The 27,711-nt window shown below is 46.3% G+C and overlaps 1 protein-coding gene across 2 annotated transcripts; it reads right to left on the reverse strand.

The window, feature by feature from the left end:
- Nucleotides 1-265: 265 nt before the first annotated feature.
- On the reverse strand, nt 266-27,595 carry LOC137095173 (E3 ubiquitin-protein ligase CHIP-like). 2 transcript variants are annotated; one of them, XM_067461530.1, is made up of 8 exons: nt 27,374-27,436; nt 19,587-23,583; nt 6,571-6,769; nt 5,329-5,494; nt 4,070-4,160; nt 2,962-3,018; nt 2,367-2,483; nt 266-1,192 (listed from the first exon to the last, which is right to left on the reverse strand). In XM_067461530.1, exons 2-8 carry the CDS (start codon nt 19,941-19,943, stop codon nt 1,067-1,069), a joined length of 1,113 nt encoding a protein of 370 aa, XP_067317631.1. In that variant the 5' UTR covers nt 19,944-23,583; nt 27,374-27,436; the 3' UTR covers nt 266-1,066. The 2 variants fall into 2 exon arrangements, with proteins under 2 accessions (XP_067317631.1, XP_067317632.1); XM_067461531.1 differs by lacking the exon at nt 19,587-23,583 and having other exon boundaries at nt 27,374-27,595.
- Nucleotides 27,596-27,711: the final 116 nt, after the last annotated feature.

Consider the following 27,711-nt stretch of genomic DNA (forward strand, 5'->3'; position numbering starts at 1 on the left):
GCCAATCTGTAATCATTTTACAGTGCAGATGCATACGAAAATGCTCCGAAGCAGGCATGACATTTTTTAGTTGTTAAGTAGGTTGAAAACGGATTTCCTCCACCGAGTTCTTAGGAGGAAATGTTCAGGGGTCTATATAATGCAGTCACAACACACCTCAAGAGGCAAAAGAAATCTGGGCGCATGAGTTAGCACAACCTTGGAAATACTGCAAAATGATTGTTATTAAAGAGGAAACATTTAATTGAAAGCGACCCCCAAAATATTCTTTTTGAGTGGTTTAATTGATAAAACAACTACCTGGAAGGAACTTAATGGGCACGCAAACAGGAGAACTGCTGATCCCAACAAAACCGAAATTCCAGTAGACGCCTGCAGAATAATCTCTTGGTGTGCCCACTTCCCCTCCCTCCTTGATATTTATTTACAAAGAAAGAAAAAAACATGGAAAAAGAATCCACCCAGCTTATCCTGAATAAATGGAAAGAGGAAATAAAAAATAAAACCTTTGTACAGAGAGAGAGAGAGAGAAAGCAGGCGAGAAATGACAGCTCAAAGCCAAGCTGGGGACTGGAGGAAGGAGATGGATCCGGCCTCTCTGGCATTTCGCTTACCACAGGAGCCGGACCCGACGACATCAGCAGCATTGTTATGGAAGGGAGATGTGTGCCAAGTGAAAGGGCGCAGGCACAGCTTGGGCACCGTGGGATTGTCCTTTGTGGGCCATGACGGGTTCCAAAGGATGGGCCTCCCTCTTCGCCTCGCTTCTTTAAGGCCTGCCCAGGTGTCTCTGCTGCATCAAGGCTGGGGCCAAAGCTTTCCTTCTTCCCATCTTACCAAGCCACAAAAAGAAGCCAAGGAAACTGGGAGGCCTCGGAGCTCTCTGGCCCTCGCTTCCCAGAGCCAACAGAGCCCAGGCGTTGCCAAAAGAATGGGCACAGGCAGGCAGACAGATAAATACGAGAGTAAGGAATGGGGCTGCTGCTGGCCCAGCGAGTTCAGAGAGCCGTCCAAAGCAGTCGGCAGCCAGGCACACCTCGCCTCTTTCCCTCCCCTCCGAGAGTCATTAGTAATCTTCTACCCAGCCGTTTTCGGATATGAATGCGTCTATCACCTCCTTCATGGCCAGGTTGGGGATCAGCTGGTCCTGGGTCAAGGGGCTTCGGGTCACTGGGTCAAAGTGGCCGACACGCTGCAAAGGACGTAGAAAGAGTCATGAAGGCGGGAATAAGGATGACAGATCACAGAATCAAACGGTAAGATGAATGGAGAAACAAACCATTCCCCCACCCCCCGCCCGTGACAGATTGCCATCCGGCCTTAGGAATTGTGGGAGTTGTAGTCCAAAACGTCTGCCTGCGTAAAGAAGTCTTACCTTTTAGCAGGCAGGATGGAGGGCCTAGAGAAACCTGAAAGCTTAATACAGATAGGATGTGGGCATGGTGAAGCCTCGGCAGCCATTTTAGTGTAGTTCAGAGCAGGGAGGCGTGGCCTAGTCAAGAAGCCAGCAGGGAATGGCCGGGATTGGTGGAGAAAAAGGGGGCGAAGTTTAGGAGACTCTGAGAGGGAAAAAAGGACCGTTTTAAATTATAGAGAGCTGTTGGAGTTTGGGGTTTGAAGAGAAAGGGGGTTAGGAGAGTAGTGGCATTAAGAGTTAGAAGAAGAGGCCTAAGTCTGGCCAGGAGTTTGCTAGCAGGGTAGCTAAAGCAAACTGACAGCTATTAGGAGAATAGCTGGGTAGTAGCAGGATAGAATCAGGCTAGATTTATCTGGGCTACTGAAGAATCTCTGGCAGAGACAGTCCTGTTAGGATTCTTGTTGTTGGAGGGAGAGAAGTAAGTAACAAAAACAGAACTATTCATGTAACCGTCACGCTTTTAAGACACAACTTTCTGAAACAGCCCAGATTTTAACTGCATTTGTACCCATTCTAAATAATAAACTTTGTTGATTATTGTTCATCAAAACCTGACTCAAGTGTGCCTCAAAGTTTGAAGATTACAAAAGCAACTTTTGAAGAAACTAATGGTGGCAGCATACTTTCAAAGTAAATAAGCCTTTTAAAATTTGGTTAACCCTTGACAATTGGTGGTTGCTCTTAATATTGATGGCAGCATTGATTAGTGATCTGAATAAATCTTTATAATTTGGTGGCAGTGAGTGAGATCTGATTTAGTCGATCGTTATAATTGGTTCCAGCGATGTGGGATTGATTGTATCAATTATTATACCTGGTCTAGCAGCTCCAAAATTTTCTGGAGTCTCAGTATGAATTGCCCATTATGATTTCCCAGGGAATGTGGGAGCGAAGACGTAGTGTCTCCTACAGCCGCCGCCCACGCAAACGGCTACAGCCCTTCTGTTACCTGAAGATGTTCTTCTATGTCCTTCCGGTCGTAGGTAATGCCACTGGGTGTGATGCAGGGCTCTCGCATCAGTTCAAAGCTGATCTTCCCACACAAATAGTCAGGGATGTCCCGTTTCTAGGAAGAAGGGGAGACAGGAGAGATCAGAGACCCAGTTCAACCAGGCACCTTTTCCCCACTGCAAGGGCAGGTGAGGGTGATACTGAATTTTCTATGACTGCTAATGCTTGCTAGGGCAGCTGGGGGTTATTTTATTTGTTCATCTTATCAACACATTAAAATAACAATAAGGCACTTGTCTACATAAATTTGGACAGAACTGTAAGAAGTCAAAGGTTTATGATAAAAAAACTGTGCTTTAACTTGATCAGACCAGAGTAAGTCCCAATTGGACCTCCAAGGCAAAGCTCTGCAAGCGAGGCACTGCCACTGGGAAAAGTAATATCTGAAGTCACTAGTCATCTTAACTGAAAGGAGGATGTCTAGAACCATGAAAAGTGGAAATTAGATACACAGTTAGCTACACCATAAATAAGGGCTTTAAAAGGCCAAATGCAGGACCCAAATTGGCCCTAGGAACTTATCTATAGCTCACATTCCGTTTCTCATCCACCTGGGAGAATAATTCATCCATGTCTGCAAGGTATTTCTCCTGGAACAGAAACAAACGCTTTTAGCAAAGTGTAATGCATCCAGATGTGGGAGACTACAGCTCCCACCATCGCCATCCAGCAGAGCAGTAAAGCCCAACAGAGATTGAAAATGGCAAGAACACAGGCAACTTCCCAGTAAGGTAAACCTGGAAGGGGGGGGGGGGGGAGATTCCTTATATGATTAACATAAACAAAAAGTTTTCCTATAACTCTTTGATATTTCTTTGATTAATTAATTGCATTTATATTCTGTTTTTCTTTCATTAAGCAAAGAAACCTTGATGTTGGTCCAAGACCACGCAATGGGTTTCACATTTCAATAATAATAATAACAACAAGCAAAGTTAAAATACAAATAAAATAAAGGACATATAAGCACACACACACCCCATATAAATGAAACATGTTCCTTGCTAAAAAGAAAGCACAGACTATATTTCCAAATTGGGAATCTCCCTTTCAGAATCTGCTTCATCAGTATCTTAGTCAAGTTATGCTAGGAGGGAATAGAATGCCCAAAATTGCCAACCAGCATACTAAAATGTCACATTTATCTTTTTTGTAGCATAGGAAGAAAACTACTCTTCCTTTTTCTCTACTTCAGTGCTGCTGAAATGGGCCAATATCCCTTTTAAGAGGTGATGAGAGCAGAGAGCTCTGCCAGGGCCTGGGCGATGGAGAAGGAAATACAATGGCAGGTAGCCCAGTGGCAGTACTGCCCAACACAAATGGTGCTGCCAAGCAAAACTGTTCTGCAAGGCAATACTGGAGACCTCCTCATGGAATATTACAAATAAAAAGTTCATGAGTGCAATCCTCAAGTGCATTCGCAAAAGAGCATTCCAGTCACTGTAGAGAAATACAAAGTGACACCATTCCTGCGAACGGAGCACCAAGGAAGACAACCTATGAGCCTTTAGAGGCTGCGACGCCTCTTGGCCTGCTAGTGCCAATGGGCACCAATGTCCAGTAATCTCTGGAAGGCCACAGGATGCCCACCCGTCTCCAATAAAAGTTGACCCTGGACCAAAAATGATACCCTGTCCTCACATGTTTGGCTTCAATGTTGGCCAGCTGTGCCCGGCTTCGGTTTTTGTCCACATTCTCCTCTTCCTGTGCCTGTCGGCATTCATCTAACTCCCTACGAGGGAAGCAGAGACAATAGCAAGTCAATCAGGAGGAAACCCAAGGTGAAGGACAGCACCTGCTTTGCACTGCAAAGATCCTGAGTTCAATCTCTTCCAGGTAAGGATCCAAGCAGGAAGCAATGGGAAATACTTCCACCTGAGAACGTGGCCATGCAAGGCAAGCAATACTGAACCAGCCAGACAAACAGGCTGCTATGGCGCATGGACGCCTCCCATGTGGCAGAGAGAACTAGAGAACAGCTCTTTTTTGAACAACAATTCCCAAAATCCCTGAACCACACTGTCTTGGGGGTCCAGGAGCTGTTGAAAAGTAACTTTCCCAAGTTCAGAGTTAACAACAACATATAATACATGGATGCCACTCTGCCTGCACACAGTGGAGTTACATTGGACAGCCATCTTTAAAGCTTACCTGAATATACAGCTCTGGGGGAAATCAAGCCTGAGTCTAAACTAAAACAAATTGCTCCCTGTGAGATATAAACATTTCCTAGACTGTATCATGTTTGACGGTGCTGCAGAAAGTTTTCTTTATTCAAAACAGCAGCAGAAGAGTAGCTCCCACCATTAGACGGTTAGTATCAATAACAAAATTTATGGCTAGTCGTGTTAATTTTCAAGGTAGAGCCATCTATACTCATTAAGAAGTTCTTCATATCATGTTTGTTATTCAATGTACTATTTATATTTACCCATGAAAGTCTGCTGTCTAAGTCCGTCACCATTCCCAACTTTTCCAAACTGGGTAAGGAGGAGGCAGAGAAAAAAGATTTGAGGAGGACTCCCTTTTCCTGCCACCCAAACAGAAGAAACATTGCCCTTAACAAGAAAAAAGAGGGTTACTCAACCCTTCTGTAGTGAGATGATGGGTAGCCTTGCAAGCATTCCAGCAACACCTGGAAGACCTCCTTTGACAATCTTAGATAAGTTACTCTCACTCAGACTTAAACTCCCCCCCCCCCCCCCCGCCAATAAACACACTACAATCTGGAGACAACAATCCCAACCTCCCTTATGGGACTGTTGTAATGGGTGCTAAGGAGCATGAAGCACTATGCATATTTGCATATGCACCAAGTTATTATATTACAAAGACTGCATTATGTGATTGTAATACAAAGACTCTCCACACCCTCCTTTGCTGTAGACAGGACCCTATACCTTTCTTTCTCCGCCAGGATAATTTTGGTAAGATAGGAATGCAACTCGTTTTCCTGGTTGATCCGTTTCTCCTCAATGTTGTTCCAACGCTTCTTCTTGGCAATCCGCAGAGCGCTTGGAATGTCGTCCCCAAAGTTCAAACATTGCTCTTTGGCTAAGTTGTAGGCTGGGAGAAAGGGGAGAAGGGACAGAGAAAGAGGTGGCATCAAAAAACTGAGATCAGAAATACAAGCATTGCATCCAAGGACTTTTCATGCTGAACAATTGTGCTATATATTACTTTTACTGCTATAGCTGCATCCTAGAGAATCCTGGGGCTTATGGTTGGGTGGGACACTAGAGTTCTCGGGCACTTCCAGCACTCCAAAGGATGGAATCATGAAATCTTTTTCGAAAGGAGAAGCTGAGTTGGACTTCCTGGGCAAATGCCTCATCCAAGTTCTTACATAAGAAAGGAATGTGGCAGAACCAGAAAACTTCCAAAAGCTAGGAGAGGCAACATGTTCACTACAAGGCTTCAGAGCTGGATCAGCCATAATAGGAAGCCACAGGTTCCTAGACTAGGAATGAGGACACCGCATTCTCTTTTGCTTGCAAGGCTACAAGGAGGAAAGCAAAAGCAAGGCTGTTTGCTAAGCGCTTTTTCACACTACTACACAGTTATGGCACCATAATTCCACCTAAAGGGCCACGGCTGCATTGTACAGAATCCCAGTCTTTGTAATTTGATGCAGCACAAGATAGAATTCTAAGAACATCACCCGAACTGCAAATACAAGGAGTTCAGTTTAAGAGGAATACCAGTGGTAGACTTCAGCAATGTCAAAGGTCACCAGGTATAAAAATGAGGGTAAAGTCCATACAGTCGACCCTCCATATCCATGGATTCTGCATTCATGGATTCAACTATCCACAGGTTGAAAATATCCACACACAAAATTCCAAAAATCAAAGCTTGATCTTGCCATTTTAGTATGCCATTATACGTAACTGGATTTGAGCATCCATGGATTTTGATAGATCTGGAACTAAACCTCAGTGGACACCAAGGGCCCACTCTGTCTGCCACTCTGTACTCCTGGGACATATAAACAATCCAGAATTATCAACATAACAAACAAAACAATGCAACTGAACACTGTTCCAGTTTCAAATGGGTCTCCCTATTTGGGACTCGAGAGAGAGAGAGAGAGAGAGAGAGAGAGAGAGAGAGAGGATGTTCACTCAGCCATTCCAGCTCACCTCTTTGAAGATTAGCAATGGCCTCGTCATAGTTCTCCATCTCCATCTGGCATTGGCCCAGGAAGAAGTGGGCTTTCACCGACTGGCTGTCCAGCTCCAGGGCATGCTTGCAGTCAGCCAAAGCCTTGTCGTATTGCTGCATCTTCAGGTAACATAAGGCCCGGTTGGTGTAGTAGATGGCCACCAAAGGATTCCGATTCTGAAAAGGGAAGGAGCGCAAAAAGCCATCACTGAGGTGGAAAAAAAGATGGCTGCCCTTTCCTGTGGAGTGGCAGGGAAATATTGCATCTCCAAAACATCAAAAACTCCTCTACAGCTATGTTAGCAGCATGGTTTGGAAAATGGTTGCCCAAAACAACATCTCGCCTGTTTTATTAACACAGTAAGGAGAAGGAAGCCTTCTTTCCAGAGGGACACACAAAAAAATGCATCCAAAGGGGAGAATGGCCTGAGATCCTTCTCTGCAGTTGCTGCAGCAACTACCTCATTCTCGCCGGCCTCAAGGTATCTAGGACAAATGGGTTGAGATCTAAAATAGATAGCATGGATTTCTTATTTTTCATGGGGTCAATGCACACACATTTTCTTCCTTGCAGGTAAAACTAAGGCAGGGTGGAAGAAATTGTTTTTGAAATGGAAAATCTGTGACCTCTGTCCAATTCTGATGCTCAACATCTGGCCTGCACAACATTCTGACTAATGGATTCTGGGTGTTTAATTTAAAAACCCAAAGTACATCTGGACAGCCTGAAACCTTTGGTTTCAACTGAATTATTGGCCAAGATAGAGGCCCCGGTGGCACAATGGGTTAAACCCTTGAGCCGGCAGGATTGCTGACCAATAGGTCAGTGGTTCGAATCTGGGGAGAGCAGGTTGAGCTTCCTCTGTCAGCTCTGGCTCCCCATGCGGGGGCATGAGAGAAGCCTCCCACAAGGATGATAAAACATCAAAACATCTGGGCTTCCCTGGGCAACTTTCTTGCACATGGCCAATTTTATCACACCAGAAGCGCAGTGCAGTTTCTCAAGTCTCTCCTGACACACACACACACACACACAAAATTAGCCGAGATGAGGTTAATTTCGATATCTAGTCCAACTGTGTACAACATAATCCATATCTGCCAGATTGACCCCAACGAAATATATTATTTCTTCATCTCTTGCCTAGAGAAGGTCAAAATCAGTACCATCATTGGGAACATACCAATCAAAAGTTCCTAGCATTGAAAGCAAGTGAATCCGATCCTTGATCCAGGATGATTCCATTATATACCTCCGGTCAAAGTATAGTCAAAATATAGGTTTTGTTACTATACAGTTTCAGATATCCACGGGGATATCTGCCAAGGAACCAAGTCAAAGATTGATGAAACCTGCTACCTTTCTTGGTATCTATTTTTTTCCCCCTTGGAAAAAGACACTCTACAAAGTTTAGACTCAGGAATTTGCAAATCAAGGGCTGCAATCCAGTGACAGATGGGGTCAAGGATAAATCAGTCAGATCAGAAAGAACAACACTTTTTAGCTTAGAGCTCTTGATATTAGTAATTGAGATTTAGGAAAAGATTTTAAAATGAAGGAAGGAGAAATGTATAAAGCTGGGAAACCAAAAGACACTTACTTACTTACTTACTTACTTACTTACTTAGGCGATCCCTCGCTTTCCGAGGATGATTGTCTTCCAATATTCTTGTGGGTCCGTAGGTGGCTGTGGAGCCCTATTCTTGCTCTGCATCCTCTTCCGCAGTGAGGCCATTGGTTTCAGGTGGAAAGCGGTCTCGGCCGGGGTTGGCTTGACGCGCCTTCCTCTTGGCACGTTTCTCTTTTTCACCCTCCACTCGTGCCTCCTCAAATTCTGCAGCACTGCTGGTCACAGCTGACCTCCAGCTGGAGCGGTCAAGGGCCAGGGCTTCCCAGTTCTCACTGTCTATGCCAGAGTTTTTAAGGTTGGCTTTGAGACCATCTTTAAATCTTTTTTCCTGTCCTCCAACATTCCGTTTTCCGTTCTTGAGTTCGGAGTAGAGCAGCTGCTTTGGGAGACAGTGGTCGGGCATCTGGACAACATAGCCGGTCCAGCGGAGTTGGTGGCGGAGAACCATCGCTTCAATGCTGGTGGTATTTGATTCTTCCAGCATGCTGACGTTTGTCCGCTTGTCTTCCCAAGAGATTTGCAGGATTTTCCGGAGGCAGCGCTGATGGAATCGTTCCAGGAGTTGCATGTGACGTCTGTAGACAGTCCACGTCTCACAGGCATAGTGCAGGGTTGGGAGGACAATAGCTTTATAAACAAGCACCTTGGTATCCCTACGGATGTCCCGGTCCTCAAACACTCTCTGCTTCATTCGGAAAAATGCTGCGCTTGCAGAGCTTAGGCGGTGTTGTATTTCGGCGTCGATGTTGACTTTGGTGGAGAGGCGGCTGCCAAGGTAGCGGAAATGATCAACATTTTCTAATGTTACACCATTAAGCTGTATCACTGGCATTGGAGAGGGGGTGGCTGGTGACTGCTGGAAAAGCACCTTGGTTTTTTCAATGTTCAGTGACAAGCCGAGCTTCTCGTATGCTTCTGCGAAGGTGTTTAGAGTGGCTTGTAGATCTTCTTCTGAATGCGCACAGACGACGTTGTCATCAGCATACTGGAGTTCTATAACAGATGTTGTTGTGACCTTGGTTTTGGCTTTCAGTCTGCTGAGGTTGAATAGCTTGCCATCTGTCCGATAGATGATTTCCACTCTGGTGGGAAGCTTCCCATCAACAAGGTGAAGTATCATAGCAATGAAGATGGAGAATAAACTTGGGGCAATAACACATCCCTGTTTGACACCTGATTCCACCTTAAATGGGTCACTTTGGGAGCAATTGCTGTCCAAGACTGTTGCCATCATGTCGGAGCTGCAGGTTATTCACAAATTTGCTTGGGCACCCAATTTTTTGGAGGATGGTCCAGAGAGCGCTGCGGTTCACTGTGTCGAATGCCTTTGCAAGGTCGATGAATGCCATGTACAGAGGTTGGTTTTGTTCTCTGCATTTTTCTTGGAGCTGTCGTGCAGTGAAGATCATGTCCACGGTTCCTCTGGAGGGGCGGAAGCCGTTCTGGGATTCTGGGAGGGTGTCTTCTGAGAGGGGCAGAAGGCGGTTTGCAAGGATTCTTGCAAGAATTTTCCCAGCAGAGGTTAGAAGGGAGATAACTCGATAGTTTCCGCAGTCTGTTCTTTCCCCTTTTTTGAAGAGGGTGATGATGGTGGCATCGTTGAAGTCTGCTGGGATTTTCTCGGTCACCCACACTTTTTCTATGAGCTGGTGGAGTTGGTGTGTCAGCTCGGGTTCTCCCTCTTTAAAGATTTCAGCAGGGATCCCATCCGGTCCGCTGGCTTTGTTATTCTTTTGTTGGCTGATGGCATTGCTGACTTCTTCCAGACTAGGCAGTGCTGCAAGCTCATCCCTGGTTTGTTGTTGCGGGATTTGTGAGAGGACCTCTTCGGCCACATTGGAGCTGCGGTTCAGGAGGCTTTGGTAGTGTTCTTTCCAACGTAGTGCAATTGACTTTTGGTCCTTCAGGAGTTTGGTTCCATCTGATGAGCGTAGAGGCTGTATGCCATGGTTTCTTAGTCCATAGATGACCTTTGTGGCTTTGAAGAATCCCTGAGCATCATGAGTATCTGCCAGGTGTTGGATTTCTTCAGCCTTCTTTGTCCACCAGATGTTCTTGAGTTCTCTTGTCCTTCTTTGGACTTCAGCTTTTGCACTGGCGTAGATCTTTTTCTTAGCAGCACAGTTGATGTCTCTCTGCCATGTTTGGAAGGCTTTCCTTTTCTTGTCAATTAGCTGTTGGATCTCGATGTCATTTTCGTCAAACCAATCTTGATGTTTCTTGGTTTGATATCCAATAGTTTCTTCTCAGGCTGTGATGATGGAGGTCTTCAGTTTGTTCCAAAGTTCCTCAACATTTTCGGGGTGTTCTGTGGGTAGATGGTTCTTGAGTGCTGTTTGGAGATGGGCTCGTCTGGAGGGCTCCTGAAGGGCTTGGGTGTTCATTTTGCGCCTTGTCTTTCTTCCTTGGAGCCTGCGCTTGGGGGCAATCTTGAGAGCCATCATTGATCGGATTAGCCTGTGGTCAGTCCAGCAGTCGTCAGCACCTGTCATGGCTCTTGTGAGGAGCACCTCATGGCGGTCTCTGGCACGTGTGATTACATAGTCTAAGAGGTGCCAATCCTTTGACCGGGGGTGCTTCCATGATGTCTTGAACTTGTTTTTCTGGCGGAAGAGCGTGTTGGTGATGACAAGGTTGTGTTCCGCACATTTGGTGAGAAGCAGGATGCCGTTTGAGTTGCTGTTTCCAACCCCGTCTTTTCCTATGGTCCCTGGCCACAGGTCGAAGTCTCGCCCGACTCTTGCATTGAAGTCCCCCAGGAGGATGATTTTGTCCTCCTTAGGTATCTCCGATAGGACGGTGTCCAGCTGACAGTAGAATTTCTCCTTGATGTCTTCATCAGCATCTAGTGTTGGTGCATAGGCACTTATGATGGTTGCCTGTTGGTTTTTGGCAAGATCAATTTGGAGGGTTGAGAGTCGTTCGTTGATGCCAGTGGGTGCTTCGGTCAGATGTTTCACCAGATCATTCCTGATAGCAAAGCCAACTCCTTGCAGTCTTTGGTCTTTTTCTTTGGTGCAGTCCCTTCCAGAAGAAGGTGTAGCCTACTTTTTCTTCCTTCAGCTGTCCCTCTCCTGCTCTCCGGGTCTCTTGAAGGGCTGCTATGTCGATGTTAAAGCGTCCCAGCTCCCTTGCAATGATGGCAGTTCTGCGTTCAGGACATTTGCTGTCACTGTTGTCCATCAGTGTTCGTACATTCCATGTACCGAAGTTCATATTTCTTTTTTGGCCGCAGGGTGGTGACCCCACTAGACGCGGCAGTCCAGTCAGGGATGAGAGAGGCAGACTATGTATAGGGCACCTTTTCTAGCCCCCTCCCCATGTGGGGTGAGCAGAGTGGGTCCTCAATAGGGCTGCTCAGTCGCGGATACAGCTGCCGAACTACTCAACTGCCTCGGACCTTGAGGTAGAACGACTGAGTCCGTACCCACCGCCCATGTGCCAGTCTGTGACTAGGGGCTTCCAGATTTCACAGTCCTGCCCCCGTCGCCACTCGTTGATCGCCATGGGACTTTTGTTGGTTTGTTTTTATTTTCTTTGGAAGACGCCTGTGCGTGGGTTTTTTTTTTAATATGTGGAGGTCAGTGCACAACTGATCAACACACAGTCTTCACAGAGTGAGGTTCCACTGGTGATGTAGTTTAACACAATGACCGTGGCTTCTCAGTCTGTTGCAGCCTTCTTCAGCCTTTGCAGCCATTGTAACATGTGCCATGTTATCCTCCGCCTGCTCCGCTGTTGAGGTCTTTGGGTCTTCGGACTGTGCTTGGTCTGGGACCTCCCCCGCAGCCACTCCTGGGAGTGCACGACTCCAGTTGTTGTGCCTACAGGTTCATCGGAACACGCAAGCCCCCTCACCATGACAAGGTGACAGTCACTGGTATTATGGGGAAGGGGGTATGATAATCAAGGGGCCCACAAGAGAACTGGATGGGACCCCAGGGCGTGAACTTCTACAGCGGTCCAGCAGCTCCTGGGATTAAGATTAAGTAGGACTGCATGGAGCAATGCTGGCAAAGCTAACCTGAAGCTTAACAGATTTGGTTTACTGGCAAGTGTAAAGGAGGAATGAGGGTTATTACACGTGATGGCAGGGGAGACCTTACTTTTCTATCCCAACCTTGCCACCCATGTGATAAGAGAGAAAGGTGTGTGAATGAGACAGAACACCGTCTCTATTCCCTCCTGTCAGACTCAAAGCAACTCAACACATGTGTTGCTGTAAAGTGTGTATGTAATGTTTGGTAACCTGCCACCACCTCAATGTTAAATTATGAGAAGTTGTTTGATCTTTGTTCCGGAGGTGAATTCTCCCAATACACTGCTGCTTTCTTCTGGCTCCCTATGGAATGTGACTAGACTGTAAAAGTGTATAAAATTGTCAGACTTGAGGCTATATAACTAATCACGGCTGAGGCTAGTCAACGATGAAAATATAGAATGAGTTTATTGAAGAACATGAGGTAAACAACAGACTACTGCGAGGCACATAAGCTTAAACAGTTACTAAAGCACAATCTTCTTATCAAACGAACAGTTTCTTCGGGATGGGTTCCTTTTCTCTAACTGGAGCTAAATTCCTCTCACTCTACCCTTTTATATTATGTAGCAGTGAGTTTCACCAGCCAGTTTCCCCTGGCTGTCACACAGAGTCACTACTCTGACACCTGAGAGATAATTCCCACTTGTAATCTGCCTTAGCACAAGTTAACAGGCTCTCACTCTGACTTCCCTAGCCAGATTCCTGTGAAGACCCCTGTTCTAAACTAATCTCTTTCAGGCTAGCTCACTTAGAAAACATACCCACTATTCCCTGACTGAAATCCTAACCTCTCTTTAATCTTGCTTCGTTCAAGATTACAATCCTTCTCCCTCTCTGTCAGAGCTGGCAAGCTACTTATTTCTCCAACAACTCCCCCCCCCCTTGAGTCAGACCCAATCAGAAGAGAGGTGACTCCTCCCCTTGCCTCTCTGCCTGTCCTAACATGGATACCAGCCTACTGTCTACCAGGCTGCAGCCTACGAAAAAGGTATGAGTTCATGACAGCAAGCAAGATGATTAAGCAAAGGTTGAAATGCCTGCATGCAGCAAGGGAGTCAGGATCAACCTTGCTATTTCCCTCATATCGCAACAGTAGATTATTTCAATTCAAAGCAAGCCTCTGGGTTGCATAGAGTTCTTCGTTTTCTCAAAGCCCCAAGAGAGAGTCCTTCTGCAGAGTTTATCACGCAGTGGATTTAGCATAAACGAAGGCAAACAGGGACCTTTCAGGAGATGGTATGCTCCAGTAGCTGTCACCTATTTCTAATAATCAATACAGGGGTTAGAACAGGTATGGGCAAATTTTGGCTGTCCAGGTGTTTTGGACTTCAACTCCCACAATTCCTAACAGTCTACCGGCTGTTCGGAATTGTGGGAGTTGAAGTCTAAAATACCTGGAGTGCCAAAGCCCTGCCACACACATAGACTCCCCAAATGCCCTGCAATACTCATTTTTGGGAGAACTGTTTTCCAAACAAACCATGCAGTTTTGATGTACTACTAGAGTGGCCACTTAGAAACTAGTTGGTTGGAAATGCTCCCTTTTTGCATTTCAGTTTAATGACCCCATAGAACCAGCTGGATTCAGTTAAATGAGAGGCAGGCACGCAGGCAGGAGAGTATTCTCGATCTAACGGGGAAAGATCAAACATCTCCTTCTGTCCTTCCAACCCTGAAGAATTGCTGTTCTGGGAGACACCACCTCTTTTCAGCTCTGGAGCTTCTTAGTGAAGACCCAGCTCTCAAAAGTGTAATTTGACAATCTGGCTTTCAAGCATAAGAGCCCTGCTGCCACTGGGGAGCCCTGCTGAATGAATAAACCCAGGGAAATAAAGAATACAATAGCAGACAAGCTCTCCATTGGCTATTTTCATACAAATCTTTCTATTCACCAGACCAACAGCAAGAATATGGAATGTGAGAAGCATGCATCAAGGAAAGCCAGACATAAGAAACAGAATATATAAGCACTGTGATACATGGGAATGAATGAGAGGGCTAAAATAAACAAGGATGAGATGTTTGAAGTCAGATAATTATGAAGTGTTTAGGCTTAGAGGAAGGAAGCATGATTGTTGAATGAAGGAACATCAACAATCTAAGATAGGTAGATAAAAAGCCATACTACTACAGAAATGGAATAACTCAAGAACCTCGAGAAAGACCAAGTTTACAGTTGAACATTAAATAAAATTCATATAACTTTAAAGTAAATATTTCTAGATTTTGCATACTTTGACTATCACTCAGAATAGAGAGTACAGTCAAGAAATCAGAAACAGACTAAGAGCTAGAAGAGCAGCTATGAGGTAACCAAACAAGATCTTCAAGAATCAAGAAACATTACTGAATACTAAAGTTATAGTTGTCCATTGCATAATATTTCTCATTTCACTGTATGGGTGAAAAAACTGTGAACTGCTAAAAAGACAGATCAATGAGTCCTAAAGCCAATCAAGTCTAGAAACCAAGATAAATAAACTGAGACTGATGCACTTTGGTCATATTATTTGAAGCCATGACTCACTAGGAAAACAATGATGTCAGGCTGGAGGCAGCAGGAAAAGACTGCATTCCAGAAGGATGGGTTCAATCAGAGAAGCAACAGCACCCTAACTTAAAGTTAACTTGAGAGTAGTAAACAACAACAACAACAATAACAGCATTCTCATCACATTCACTTCACACACTATTCACAAGCCTGTTCTCTATCTTATTTTTGCTTCTCATTTAAACCTGACAGATAATAGATGAAGAAAAATGACAACACCCAAAACCTAGCACATAGCAGTCTGCACATAAATGTGGATCTTAATGCAATGTTTCCCAAACTCTGGTCTTCCAGGCATTTGGGCTTCAGCTCCCTGAACCCCTGAGTATCAGCCAAGGGAGCTGAAGTCAGAAACACCATACCTAGAAGTCTAGGGTTTCGGAGTTGCTGATTAACGACGGCAAAGTCTGAAAAAGGCTTAGGAAAACCTTCCCATAACAGATACCCCATGCCAAAAAGCAGTCCATGCTCAGATGAAAGCACAAGAACACTCTTCTCTAGGATATAACTTCTACATCCCAAAACAGCCCTCTTTGGCTGCTCCTACCCAGAAATTAGTATTCAGAGATACACTGACCCTGAACATGGAAATCTTAATCTTAGCTGTAACCCATGCAACAACTAGCCTCCTCCTCCCTGTTTGGAAAATGTTCTAACCTCAAAGTTGAGACTCGAATTGTTTGTACCCATTACTGATCTGTTGGCTGAAGGTTCTGCTGTGGCATCCTCCTCCTCCTGGGAATGAGGAAATATCTACCTTGGCACATTCGCCCTGGAGAACTTGGGGTGGTTTTGGGGTTAATTGCATGGAGAAGCATTCCTGGAGGAGCTGAATCACATCCGATCCTGAGTACAAACACCTCAGATTCTGGGGGAAGTGGGTAAGGTGGCAGACAGGTGAGGATGGAGCTCATCGAGGACAGCTTCTCACACCACACAAATCCTTTTGACAGACTGCACCAACCATGGCTTGAAAAGATTCCAAGAAGCAAACCCAAGTTTTGCTATTTTATATAAGGGACAACATTTTATCACATCATTATATATAAACTTGCTTAGGTATCTGGCAATGCCCAGGTTAGATTATTTGTAATTCTATTTATTAGAAAAAAATCAGTATTTGGTTTTATTATGAATGCACTCATTAAAGTGTACATACACACACACACACACACAGTAGAGTCTCACTTACCCAACCTTAGCTCATCCAACCTTTTGTATTATCTAACACAGTCTGCTTCCTGCCCGGATCCACAAATGTTTCAATACATTACAATGCTTTGGTGCTTTGGTGGCTCGAGAGCAGTACGTGTGAAAAAGATCTTGGAGTCCTCGTGGACAACAAGTTAAACATGAGCCAACAATGTGATGTGGCGGCAAAAAAAGCCAATGGGATTTTGGCCTGCATCAATAGGAGCATAGTGTCTAGATCTAGGGAAGTAATGCTACCCCTCTATTCTTCCTTGGTTAGACCACACTTGGAATATTGTGTCCAATTCTGGGCACCACAATTCAAGAGAGATATTGACAAGCTGGAATGTGTCCAGAGGAGGGCGACTAAAATGATCAAGGGTCTGGAGAACAAGCCCTATGAGGAGCGGCTTAAAGAGCTAGGCATGTTTAGCCTGAAGAAGAGAAGGCTGAGAGGAGATATGATAGCCATGTATAAATATGTGAGAGGAAGCCGCAGGGAGGAGGGAGCAAGCTTGTTTTCTGCTTCCTTGGACACTAGGACGCGGAACAATGGCTTCAAACTACAAGAGAGGAGATTCCATCTGAACATGAGGAAGAACTTCCTGACTGTGAGAGCTGTTGAGCAGTGGAAGTCTCTGCCCCAGAGTGTGGTGGAGGCTCCTTCTTTGGAAGCTTTTAAACAGGGGCTGGATGGCCATCTGTCAGGGGTGATATGAATGCAATATTCCTGCTTCTTGGCAGGGGGTTGGACTGGATGGCCCATGAGGTCTCTTCCAACTCTTTGATTCTATGATTCTATTAACTTCGTAAATACAGTAATTACTACATAACGTTACCATGTATTGATTTGTTGTAAAACATGATGTTTTGGTGCTTAATTTGTAAAATTATAAGGAAATTTGACATTTAATAGGCTTTTCCTTATCCCTCATTATCCAACATTTTCGCTTATCCAACGTTCAGATGGCCTATTTATGTTGGATAACAGAGACTCTACTACATATATAGAACTTGATCATCCATGAATTTTGTTAACTATACCAAGGTACCACTGTAGCATCATGGACCAGAATGAGGGGTCCTGGGTTCAAATCTAAACTTGCAACTGTACAGAAAGTGGCTTGGAGCAGTCACCTTGGGGTGATCTACCTTGCAGAGTTGTTGGGAAAATAACGATAACCCCAAATTCCTGAGGATGGGATTTACATCACAAACATTTAATGTAATATAATATAGTAATGTAGTAAAATACAATATAAAACTTTTTTTTATTCAGGCAGGCTTTTAAAGGAGGATGATTTTAAGATCGTCAGTGGGTATTGCGGTATTAGCTCTGAATATATTTTAAATCAGTTTCAAAGATTTTTTACTGTTTGTTTTTAATACAATCGATATTCAATTCTATTTTAAGGTTTGAATGTTTTTAGGTTTAAAATTATATTACATTGGTAAGCCGCCTTGACATCTGCCTTCTGATGGAAGGGTAATGTGAAGGCCATTCTGACATCTCTGGGGAGTTCCACACATAGGGAAAATGGGATATTGTAGCTAAAGGTACTGTACCTTGATTTGCAAAATATTCATTACAAATTTTACAAATTATTATCTATGTCAGGGGTCCCCAAACTACGACCCGCGGGCCAGCCCCAGCCCCCCGAGGGCATTTATTCGGCCCGCGGGGTGTGAAGAAGCGGCAGGCAACGTGGCTCCAAAGCCGCATCGCCTGCTGCCTGCCCCGCCTCCGCCCAGCTTCAGAACGAGGCGAGATCCCATCCTGAAGCCGGGAGAAGGCGGGGCCGGCCTGGGAATAAGGCAGGCGATGCGGGCCCAAAGCCGTGCCCCTGCCACCTCCCCCCGGCTTCAGAACGAGGGGAGACCCCGTCCTGAAGCCGAAAGAAGGTAGGAGACACGGGCCCAAAGCCACAGCGCCTGCCGCCTCCCCCGCCTTCAGGAGGAGGCAAGACCCTGTCCTGAAGCAAGGAGAAGGCAGGCCCGGCCTGGGGAGAGGGCGGGCAGCGCGGGTCATGGGCATTCTGTGTGGGAAGTTTGGCCCAGTTCTATCATTGGTGGGCTTCAGAATGCTCTTTGATTGTTGGTGAACTATAAATTCCAGTAACTACAACTCCCAAATGTAAACGTCTATTTTCCCCAAACTCTACCTGTGCTCACAATTGAGCATATTGAGTATTTGTGCCAAGTTTGGTCCAGATCCATCATTGTTTGAGTCCACAATTCTCTCTGGATGTAGGTGAACTACAACTCCAAAACTCAAGGTCGATGCCCACCAAACCTTTCCAGTATTTTCTGTTGGACATGAGAGTTCTTTGTGCCAAGTTTAGTTCAATTCCATCATTAGTGGAGTTCAGAATGCTCTTTGATTGTAGGTGAACTATAAATCCCATCTCCTAAATGACAAAATCAACCCTCCCCCAACTCCACCATCATTCAAATGTCGGCGTATCAGATATTTGTGCCAAATTGGTTCAGTGAATGTACATTCTGTATTTAAGATATTTACATTACAATTCATAACAGAAGCAGAATTATAGTTCTGAAGTAGCAACAAAAATAATTTTATGGTTGGGGGTCATCACAACATGAGTAACTGTATTAAGGGGTTGCGGCATTAGGAAGGTTGAGAGACACTGATCTATGGCAAGCATCCTCAGACGTTATTAGATGACAACAATCCTATCTCTTCAGCTAAAAGCAGGCCCACACTTCCTATTGAAATACTAATAAGCTTATATCTGTTAAAATTGTTCTTTATTTGTTATATTGTTTTAAAGTGGGTTTTTTTGCACTACAAATAAGATATGTGCAGTGTGCATAGGTATTCATTTACTTTTTTTTTCACATTATAATCCGGCCCTCCAACAGTTTGAGGGACCATGACCTGGCCCTCTGTTTAAAAAGTTGGAGGACCCCTGATCAATGTATTGGTCGCCTCTTTCTACACTGACACATAATTATACCCTCAAAAATTCAATATAAATATATATAATATTTAAATATATTCTGAGTTGCTTATTTCCTCCTACATATGGCCACTTTTGGGGCACCCTGTAGAAAAGCTCCAACAGTTATTTGCTGTGATGAGTATCTGCAGAACCTGCCTGGGTCAGAATCTGTTATCTTGGGATTCTGAGTGTTATAAGTCCCAAAACTATGACTTACCCAAGCTATGTACATCCCTCATTTCTATAATACAGGCAGTCTCCAAATTACAGACAAGAAAGGTTCTGAATGTCTATTCTTAAGTGGAATGTATATGTAAGCCAGAACAGAGACATTTAAAAAGTGTAATTCCTGACAGATAGAGAGATAGATAGACAAGACAGGATAAATAGATAGATAGCATATATAAGATACGATAAATATGATGGGATGACTCCAAATAGATACAAAGATGGGATAGGTAGACTGGATAGATAGATAGATAGGATAGATAAGATAGGTAGATTTTATAGATAGATAGATAGACAGATAGATAGCGAGGGCCGCCACCACCTTGACACCATCTCGGCCCCGAGTCCGCTCCCTCCCTGCCCTGGACACTCTCAACCCTGGACTCACTCTCAGCCCTGGATTTACTCGGTTCGCCGGCTTGGTGACCGCAGCTGCTGCTGTCGAGGAGGTTTGGGGCGGCCGTGCGGCGAGACCCAGCTGCGGGCCTAGATAGGCTGAGGGCGGGCCGCTGGATTGCCGAGACCGGATCATACTCCGGCACTCGCAGGCCTTTATGGCGTTCTCCAGCGGCACTGCGGTGGCGTTTGCAACATCTCCGACTTTCGGCTCGCGGCTCGTTTGGGGCGTCCCCAGCGGCGTTTGCGGCATCTCCCGGCACTCGGCCCACGATCTTCTCGCCTGCTGGAACTGCTGGAGCCGCTGGACTACAGGTCCTTCCATCTTGGCTACCAGCGCAAGCACCATCCGGCAACGACTCCCTGCGTTCTGGCTGGGCTTCCTGTGCCTCCTTTTGGCACTCCCATAGTGGTTCCGCCTTCTGCGGGGGCCCGGGTGCGTCCCGGCGGGGCTCAGCCGCGCTCCAGCAAAATGAAAGAAAAAAAACAAACAAAAAAACAAAAATCAGGCACGGATTCCTTGCGCCCCAATTTGACGCTCCCTCAGCGTCTCCCGCACTCCATCTGGCGGAGGCCTGGGTGCGGCCTAGCCTTCAGGCAGAGGCCCGGGCGCGGCCTAGTAGTTGATGCGGCCTTGCAGTTGGCACCCCCTCCGTATAAATTCTACCTCGGGGGGAGGCCGAGAGCGGCCTGCAGAGACATCACAGGCCGCTACTGCTGATTCATCAATTGCAGCCACTGATTGAGCTGCCCAACTCTTGTGGGGATCGATTGTGCTGACCAATCCACCTGTGCTGACTAACTGTGTTGCCCGACTCTTTGACTGACCAACCACCTGTGCTGACCGACAGTGTTGCCTGACTCCTGTGTTGACCGACTGTGTTGACCAACCATCTGTGCTGACCGACGCTGATGCTCGACCTCTTGTGTTGACCGACGATGCTGGCCGACCACCTGTGCTAACCGACGGTGTTGCTCGATTCTTTGTGCTGACCGACTGTGTTGTTTGACCACCTGCACTGACTACACCTGAGAACAGTACCATCTACAAATAGCCGCCGTGCATGTGACGCCCTCCATCGCGTCCATTATTATCACTCCCGGAAGGCCTAATAGCAGCCATCCACTGATTTACATCTGTCATCCATTGATTTATGTCTGTAAACCACAAGCAATTCTGTACCAATATTCTGTACTAATAACAACAGTGCCTAAGTGGCATTGGTGAGCTTAGGGAACAATTGCACTACCAATTGCACTGAATGGTCTGAGAATCTGCCTAGTATAGCACCTTATTATACCTCCCTGAATCAATCTGCTGCTAATTATCCAACTTGAGCACTATAACCCATTACCAACTCCCTCCATGCCGCACTTTAACTAGCACTTTAGTATATACCTGTTACACTCTTGCACTTTAAGAACTTGCTTAAGCCTGCACGGGATACGACTAGCTATTGCACTTTTTGAACTGTAAAACTCTAGTGAAGTATTGCACTTTGAACTGTAAAACGCTAGTGAAGTATCTTAACAGCCACCACCCATGTGGTCTCCTATTCCTGTGTATTTATTATTCTTATTGCTAGTTAATTGTGAAAGGGGCAAGGGACAAAACGAGCTGGAGATTTTGGGAAATGATAGTATGGGGGGGGGGGAGATAGAGGGAACGGAAGATCATGTCAAGCTGAGGCCTCAACAACTCAATTAGCCAACAATGAGATACATGTTGGAATACGGCATCGGGGGGGGGGGTGTTCCAACAGCCGAGGAGCCACCATATAAGTGGTGGTGGGGAAGGGGAGATGCGGGAAAAGGAGACCATTAATTCGGCCTAGGGATCGTATAACAACATTAGTAATTCCAAACTGGTCTCCAGATATGGTAAATTGGTGTAACCAGGATGGCGGTCCCTCTGGATTGAAGGTGGTGCTGTTGAACGCCAGATCTGTCAATGGAAAAACAACTTTCATCCAAGATTTAATCCTGGATGAACAGGCAGATCTGGAGTGCATTACGGAGACTTGGTTGGACGAAGCTGGAGGCGTGAATTTGACCCAGCTTTGCCCACCACGTTTCTCCGTGCAGCACCAGCCGAGATCCGGAGGGCGGGGAGGCGGGGTTACAGTGGTCTATAGAGATTCCATCCCTCTGACCAGGGGTCCCATCCCGCAGTCAACAAAATTTGAATGCGTCCACTTGAGGTTGGGTGACCGGGACAGAATAGGGATTCTGTTAGTGTACCGTCCACCTCGCTGCACTACAGTCTCCTTACCTGAGCTAGCGGGGGTGGTCTCGGGCCTGGCATTGGAGTCCCAGCGGCTTCTTGTGCTGGGGGACTTCAATGTCCATGCCGAGGCAGTCCTTTCAGGAGCGGCTCAGGACTTCATGTCTGCCATGGCAACCATGGGGCTGTCCCAACAAGTATCTGGCCCCACTCACAGTGCAGGGCATACATTGGACTTGGTTTTCTGCCAGGGATGGGAGGAAAGTGGCGGGGTCGAGGAGTTAACCATCTCTCCGTTGCCATGGACCGACCACTTCCTGGTCAGATTTAGGCTCACTGCATCCCCTAACCTCTGCAGAGGTGGAGGACCCATTAAGTTGGTCCACCCCAGGAGGTTTATGGATCCGGATGGATTCCTGACGGCTCTTGGGGAGTTCCCCGCCGCCTCGGTAGGTGATCCTGTCGAGGCCCTGGTTGCTCTCTGGAATGGGGAGGTGACTAGGGCAATTGACATGATCGCTCCAGAACGCCCCCTCTCAAGTAGCCAAGCTAAACCAGCTCCCTGGTTCACCGAGGAGCTGGCAGCGATGAAGCGAAGGAAGAGAGAACTAGAGAGTGTGTGGAGTTCGGATCCGAGCGAGCCAAATCGAACACGGTTTGTGGTCCTTTTTAAGGGCATATGCCGCAGCAATAAAAGCCACAAAGAAGGCCTTCTTTGCGGCCACTATTGTGTCTGCAAAGAACCTTCTGGCTGAGCTGTTCCAAATTGTCAGAGGCCTTTTAAATCCCACCGCTCAGGGTGGGAACCCTGACGACTCGACTTTTGCTATAAAGCATTTGCTCGGTTCTTTGCAGACAAAGTCGTTTTGATCCGTTCTGGTCTGGACACCATGTTAATGGCAGTCTCTGAGGATGTAACACGAGCACCTGCTTGTCCAGTTTTGATGGATTCATTTCAATTGGTGAAACCCAAGGATGTGGACAAGATACTTGGAGGAATGAGGCCAACCACATGCATTCTGGACCCCTGCCCATCCTGGCTTCTAAAGGAGGCCAGAGGGGGATTGGCAGAGTGGGTTGAGGTGGTGGTTAAAGCCTCCCTTCGGGAAGGCAAGATTCCAGCGAGCTTAAAACAAGCTATAATAAAACCGTTGTTGAAAAAACCATCACTGGACCCCACTAAATTTGACAACTATCGATCAGTTTCCAATCTTCCCTTCTTGAGCAAAGTCTTGGAACGTGTGGTGGCCTCACAACTCCAGGTATTCTTGGTAGTCACGGATTATCTGGATCCGGCACAGTCTGGCTTTGGGCCAGGACATGGTACCGAGACAGCCTTGGTCACCTTAGTGGATGATCTGCGCCGGGAGCTCGACAGGGGGAGTGTGTCCCTGTTGGTGCTGCTGGACCTCTCAGCGGCCTTCGACACTGTCGACCACGGTATCCTTCTGGGACGCCTCGCAGGGATGGGTCTTGGTGGTACTGTTCTGCAGTGGCTCCGGTCATTCCTGGAGAATCGATCTCAGAAGGTGTTGCTGGGGGACACCTGTTCAACCCCACAACCTTTGTCTTGTGGGGTTCCTCAGGGCTCAATACCGTCCCCCATGTTGTTTAACATCTACATGAAGCTGCTGGGGGAAATCATCCGGAGTTTCGGGGTGTGGTGTCATCTGTATGCGGATGATGTCCAACTCTGTCACTCCTTTCCACCTGCTACTAAGGAGGCTGTCCAGGTCCTGAACCGGTGCTTGGCTGCTGTGACAGTCTGGATGAGGGTGAACAAATTGAAATTGAATCCAGACAAGACAGAGGTACTCCTGGTCAATCGCAAGGCCGAACAGGGTATAGGGTTACAGCCTGTGTTGTATGGGGTCACACTCCCCCTGAAGATGCAGGTTCGCAGCTTGGGTGTGACCCTGGACTCATCGCTGAGTCTGAAACCCCAGGTTTCGGCGGTGACCAGGGGAGCATTTGCACAGCTAAAGCTTGTGCGCCAGCTGCGCCCGTACCTTGGGAAGTCTGACTTGGCCACGGTAGTCCACGCTCTGGTTACATCCCGTTTAGACTACTGCAACGCTCTCTACGTGGGGTTATTATTATTTATTATTATTATTATTATTATTATTATTTGATGCACTTATTAACCGCCATTCTCAGCCCTTACGGGCGACTCATGGCGGTGTACAGTACACATAAAAAGACAGTTACAAAGGCCAGTATCAACAACATATAACTATACAACAAATACAAACTACATAAAAATCCGCTTCGTCTCTTAGTAGAATCGTAGCCAGTCTCATCATCCTTATACCATTCCAGTTCTCATTACCGTAATGTTGTTGCTTAGCACTTAATTAAATGCCCTCTCGAACAGCCAGGTCTTAAGGCTTTTTCGAAAGGACATGAGGGAGGGCGCCTGTCTGATGTGTGCCGGGAGAGTGTTCCACAGCCGGGGGGCCACCACCGAGAAGGCCCTCTCCCTCGTCCCCGCCAGCCGTGCCTGTGATGCAGGCGGGATCGAGAGAAGGGCCTCCCCAGACGATCTCAAGGTCCTCGTGGGCTCGTAGGCCAAGATGCGGTCAGAAAGGTATTTTGGGTTGCCTTTGAAGACGGCTCGGAAGCTTCAATTAGTCCAACGCTCGGCAGCCATGATGTTAACAGGAGTGGAGCACAGGGAGCATACAACCCCCCTGTTGCGCCAACTCCACTGGCTACCGATTTGCTACCGGGCTCAATTCAAAGTGCTGGCATTAGCCTTTAAAGCCCTAAACGGTTCCGGCCCAAGCTACCTATCTCTGCCTATGAACCCACCAGGACTTTGAGATCTTCCGGGGAGGCCCTGCTCTCAATCCCGCCTGCTTCTCAAGCACGGCTGGCGGGGACGAGAGATAGGGCCTTCTCGGTGGTGGCTCCTCGGCTGTGGACCGCCCTTCCTACCGACATTAGACTAGCACCATCTCTGATGGTATTCCGAAAAAAAGTGAAGACCTGGCTATTTGAGCAGGCATTCGAACAATGAGTGCAATGATTGGTTAATGAACACTGGAACTGATCATTGGATGATGAATCTGGATCATGTTTTGATGATGAGATTATAGTGAATGGCTATTGTAGTAATTGTTAATTGTTTATTGCTATTAATTATGCAACTCTATTAAGTTGATAACTGCTTTTATACTGTAATTATTGAATTTTGTTGTCTCTTGTTGGTATGAACCGCTGTGAGTCGCCTTTGGGCTGAGAACAGCGGTATATAAGCAAGGTAAATAAAAAATAAATAAAAACAGATAGCATAAGGGTTGCTATCTGTGCCCTTGTTCAGAAGATCCCCTCTCACTTTCTGTTACTGTGATCATTGGATTTTGAAAAATGTGGCTTGTTGTGGTAACAAAGGTTGGGGCAAGTTTCAGTGGAGGGACCTTTTCTCTGGGATAACTCTTTCAGGTATGAATTCCCCTCTCACTTCCTGGGGTCTCCTGTTCTTAACTAGGATTCGGGTGCCTGTAAATTGGGGACTACCTGTAGTCCCAAAATATGACTTCTCCGAGCTACAAACACCTCTCATTTCTGTAGGACCTTTCTCTGTTTCAAAATTCCAGCTAGTTCAGAAGCCACAACCTGAGCTCTCAGACCTGTCACTGTGGTGTCATGGTGAGAGCGCTGTGGTGTCATGGTTCAAAGTCCTCCCTGAGCTCTGGAACAAATTTGCTGTAGTATAGTGTGTGTGTGTGTGTGTGTGTATAGATAGAGTGCTGACATATTATAGAGAGAAGTTTTTAAAAAATAAATAGATTTTTATTTTAAAATCGTAATACACCCACAATAAACATTACAAATATATACATATACACAGACAACCTACTACTCACAATACAATTATCCCTCAGCCCATCCCCAGTGTGACCCACTACTTTGGTTCCCAACACTGATCTACACAGAGTTCATGCATAATTTTATTTGACCCTCTGTACTTCTAAATCAATAAATTCCTCTTGTTTTTATTTCTTAAATTCTCCTGTCAGGAGTGTTGATATATATTACAGGCCTCTGTGTGAGTGTATATTATACCCCTGTCTGCCTGTCTGGATGTATATATATATAGAGAGAGAGAGAGAGAGAGTGCGGATATATATTACAGGCCTGTTTGTGTGTTGTGTTTGTGTAGTATTAGTTATGGGGAGTGTATATGTGTGTGTATAGAGGGAAAAACTATAGCCCTGTATGTGTGTGTATATATATATATAGTTTATATATATAGTACAGTGTGGGAAGTACTACTTATTGTATAGACTGGGTTATAGTATTAGTTATGGGGAGGAGACCTTATATATAGAGGTGTACATATTGCAGTCATAGGCCAACTTGGTGTTTTGGACTTCAACTCCTACAGTTCCTAACATGGACAAACTTCTGCCCTCCAAATGTTTTGGACTGCAACTCCCACAATTCCTAACAGCCTATTGGCTTTTAAGAATTGTGGGAACTGTGGTCCAAAACACCGGGGGTGGGGGGGTGGGTTGAAACCTGCCTACTAGCTCACGCTGAAGCAAAGAGCACAGCAGGGGGCAGAGCAGCCTTCAATAGCCTGCAGCTCCATCCCTGTCAACCACCTCCACCAAGTCTGGCCTCCTTTATTTATTTATTTATTATTTGAATTTATATGCCACCACTCCCCTGGGGCTTGGAGCAGCTTACAAGAATGGCTAACATCTAACACAATTTAAAAACAATAGCAATATCAAAAATCAAAGGCCTGTCGAAACAGATATGTCTTACATGCCCTGCGGAAAACTGATAAGTCCCGCAAGGCACGGACTTCAGGTGGCAGAGTATTCCAGAGTGATGGTGCCACTGCTGTAAAGGCTCTTCGTCTAGTTGCTGTTAGACGCAAGGTCTTGACACTGGGAATTTCCAACAAATCTTGGTCCTCAGAACAGAGGGATCTCTGGGGTTGGTAGGGGGTGAGGTGATCCCTCAGGTACATCGGCCCCAGACCATGCAAGGCCTTAAAGGTGAGTACCATCACCTTTAATGAGAGCATTCAACCCCCCCCCCCCCAACTTGGTTGCTTCACTACATCGGCTATTGCTGCAAGTAATGACAGTGTGAATAAATTGTCAATATTTTCTTGAGATAGTGCTTTCAGTTCTGGAGGGACTCTTAATTTTTTGCATCTCATAGACTTAGCATGGGGATTTGGTTAACCAGTTAAAATTCATGAGTAAACCAGGTTTTTTAAAAAATCTGAAACATTTGGGGGGGGGTTGAACCCCTAAAACACCCCCCCCCCCCGCTACAGGCCTGGTGTGGGGTGTCTATACTCTAGTGTGGGATGTCTACAGTATAGTGTATGTGGCATAGTTTGGGGTGTCTATACTAGTGTGGGATGTCTACAGTATAGTGTGTGTAATATACTGTGGGTTGTCTATACTCTAGTGTGGGGTGTCCATAATATAGCGTGTGTAGCATAGTGTGGGGTGTCTATACTCTAATGTGGGGTGTCTATACTCTAGTGCGGGGTGTGTGTAGCATAGTGTGGAGTCTGGTCTACTCACGATGGCCCTTCCATAGCAGGCGGCGGCTTCGGGGTACTTGCGGCCCACGAAGAGGCGGTTCCCTTGCTCCTTGTACTCCTGGGCGGATCGGCTCTTCTCGGGGCTGTGGCCTCCTCCCACTCCGCCGCCTCCGCCGGGGCCTAGGCCCAAGCCGCCCACCAGGCCGGCCAGCCCTGCGCCTTCCTTCTCCTTGTCTTTCTCCTTGTCCTCCTTGCCCTTCATGGCGCCGCCCAGGCAGAAGCAGCAACAGCCGGCCTTGCTGCCGCCCTCACGCCCGGAGGACCGCTCGCCCCGGCCTCACCTCGCCGCCACAGCCCGGGAAAGAGGCAGGCCTCCGC

This window comes from Anolis sagrei, chromosome Y, assembly GCF_037176765.1.
Source record: "Anolis sagrei isolate rAnoSag1 chromosome Y, rAnoSag1.mat, whole genome shotgun sequence".
NCBI classification, from domain to species: Eukaryota; Metazoa; Chordata; class Lepidosauria; order Squamata; family Dactyloidae; genus Anolis; species Anolis sagrei.

Bases quoted from the DNA above. Each gene is read 5' to 3' on its own strand.
- LOC137095173 (XM_067461530.1), bottom strand. From the start codon at position 19,943: ATGGTGCTTGCGCTGGTAGCCAAGATGGAAGGACCTGTAGTCCAGCGG. The intron at 6,770-19,586 runs GTGAGTCCAGGG...TTCCCTTTTCAG, and splicing joins GAGTAAATCCAGGGCTGAGA to AATCGGAATCCTTTGGTGGC. The intron at 5,495-6,570 runs GTGAGCTGGAAT...CCTTTCTCCCAG, and splicing joins CATTGCTAATCTTCAAAGAG to CCTACAACTTAGCCAAAGAG.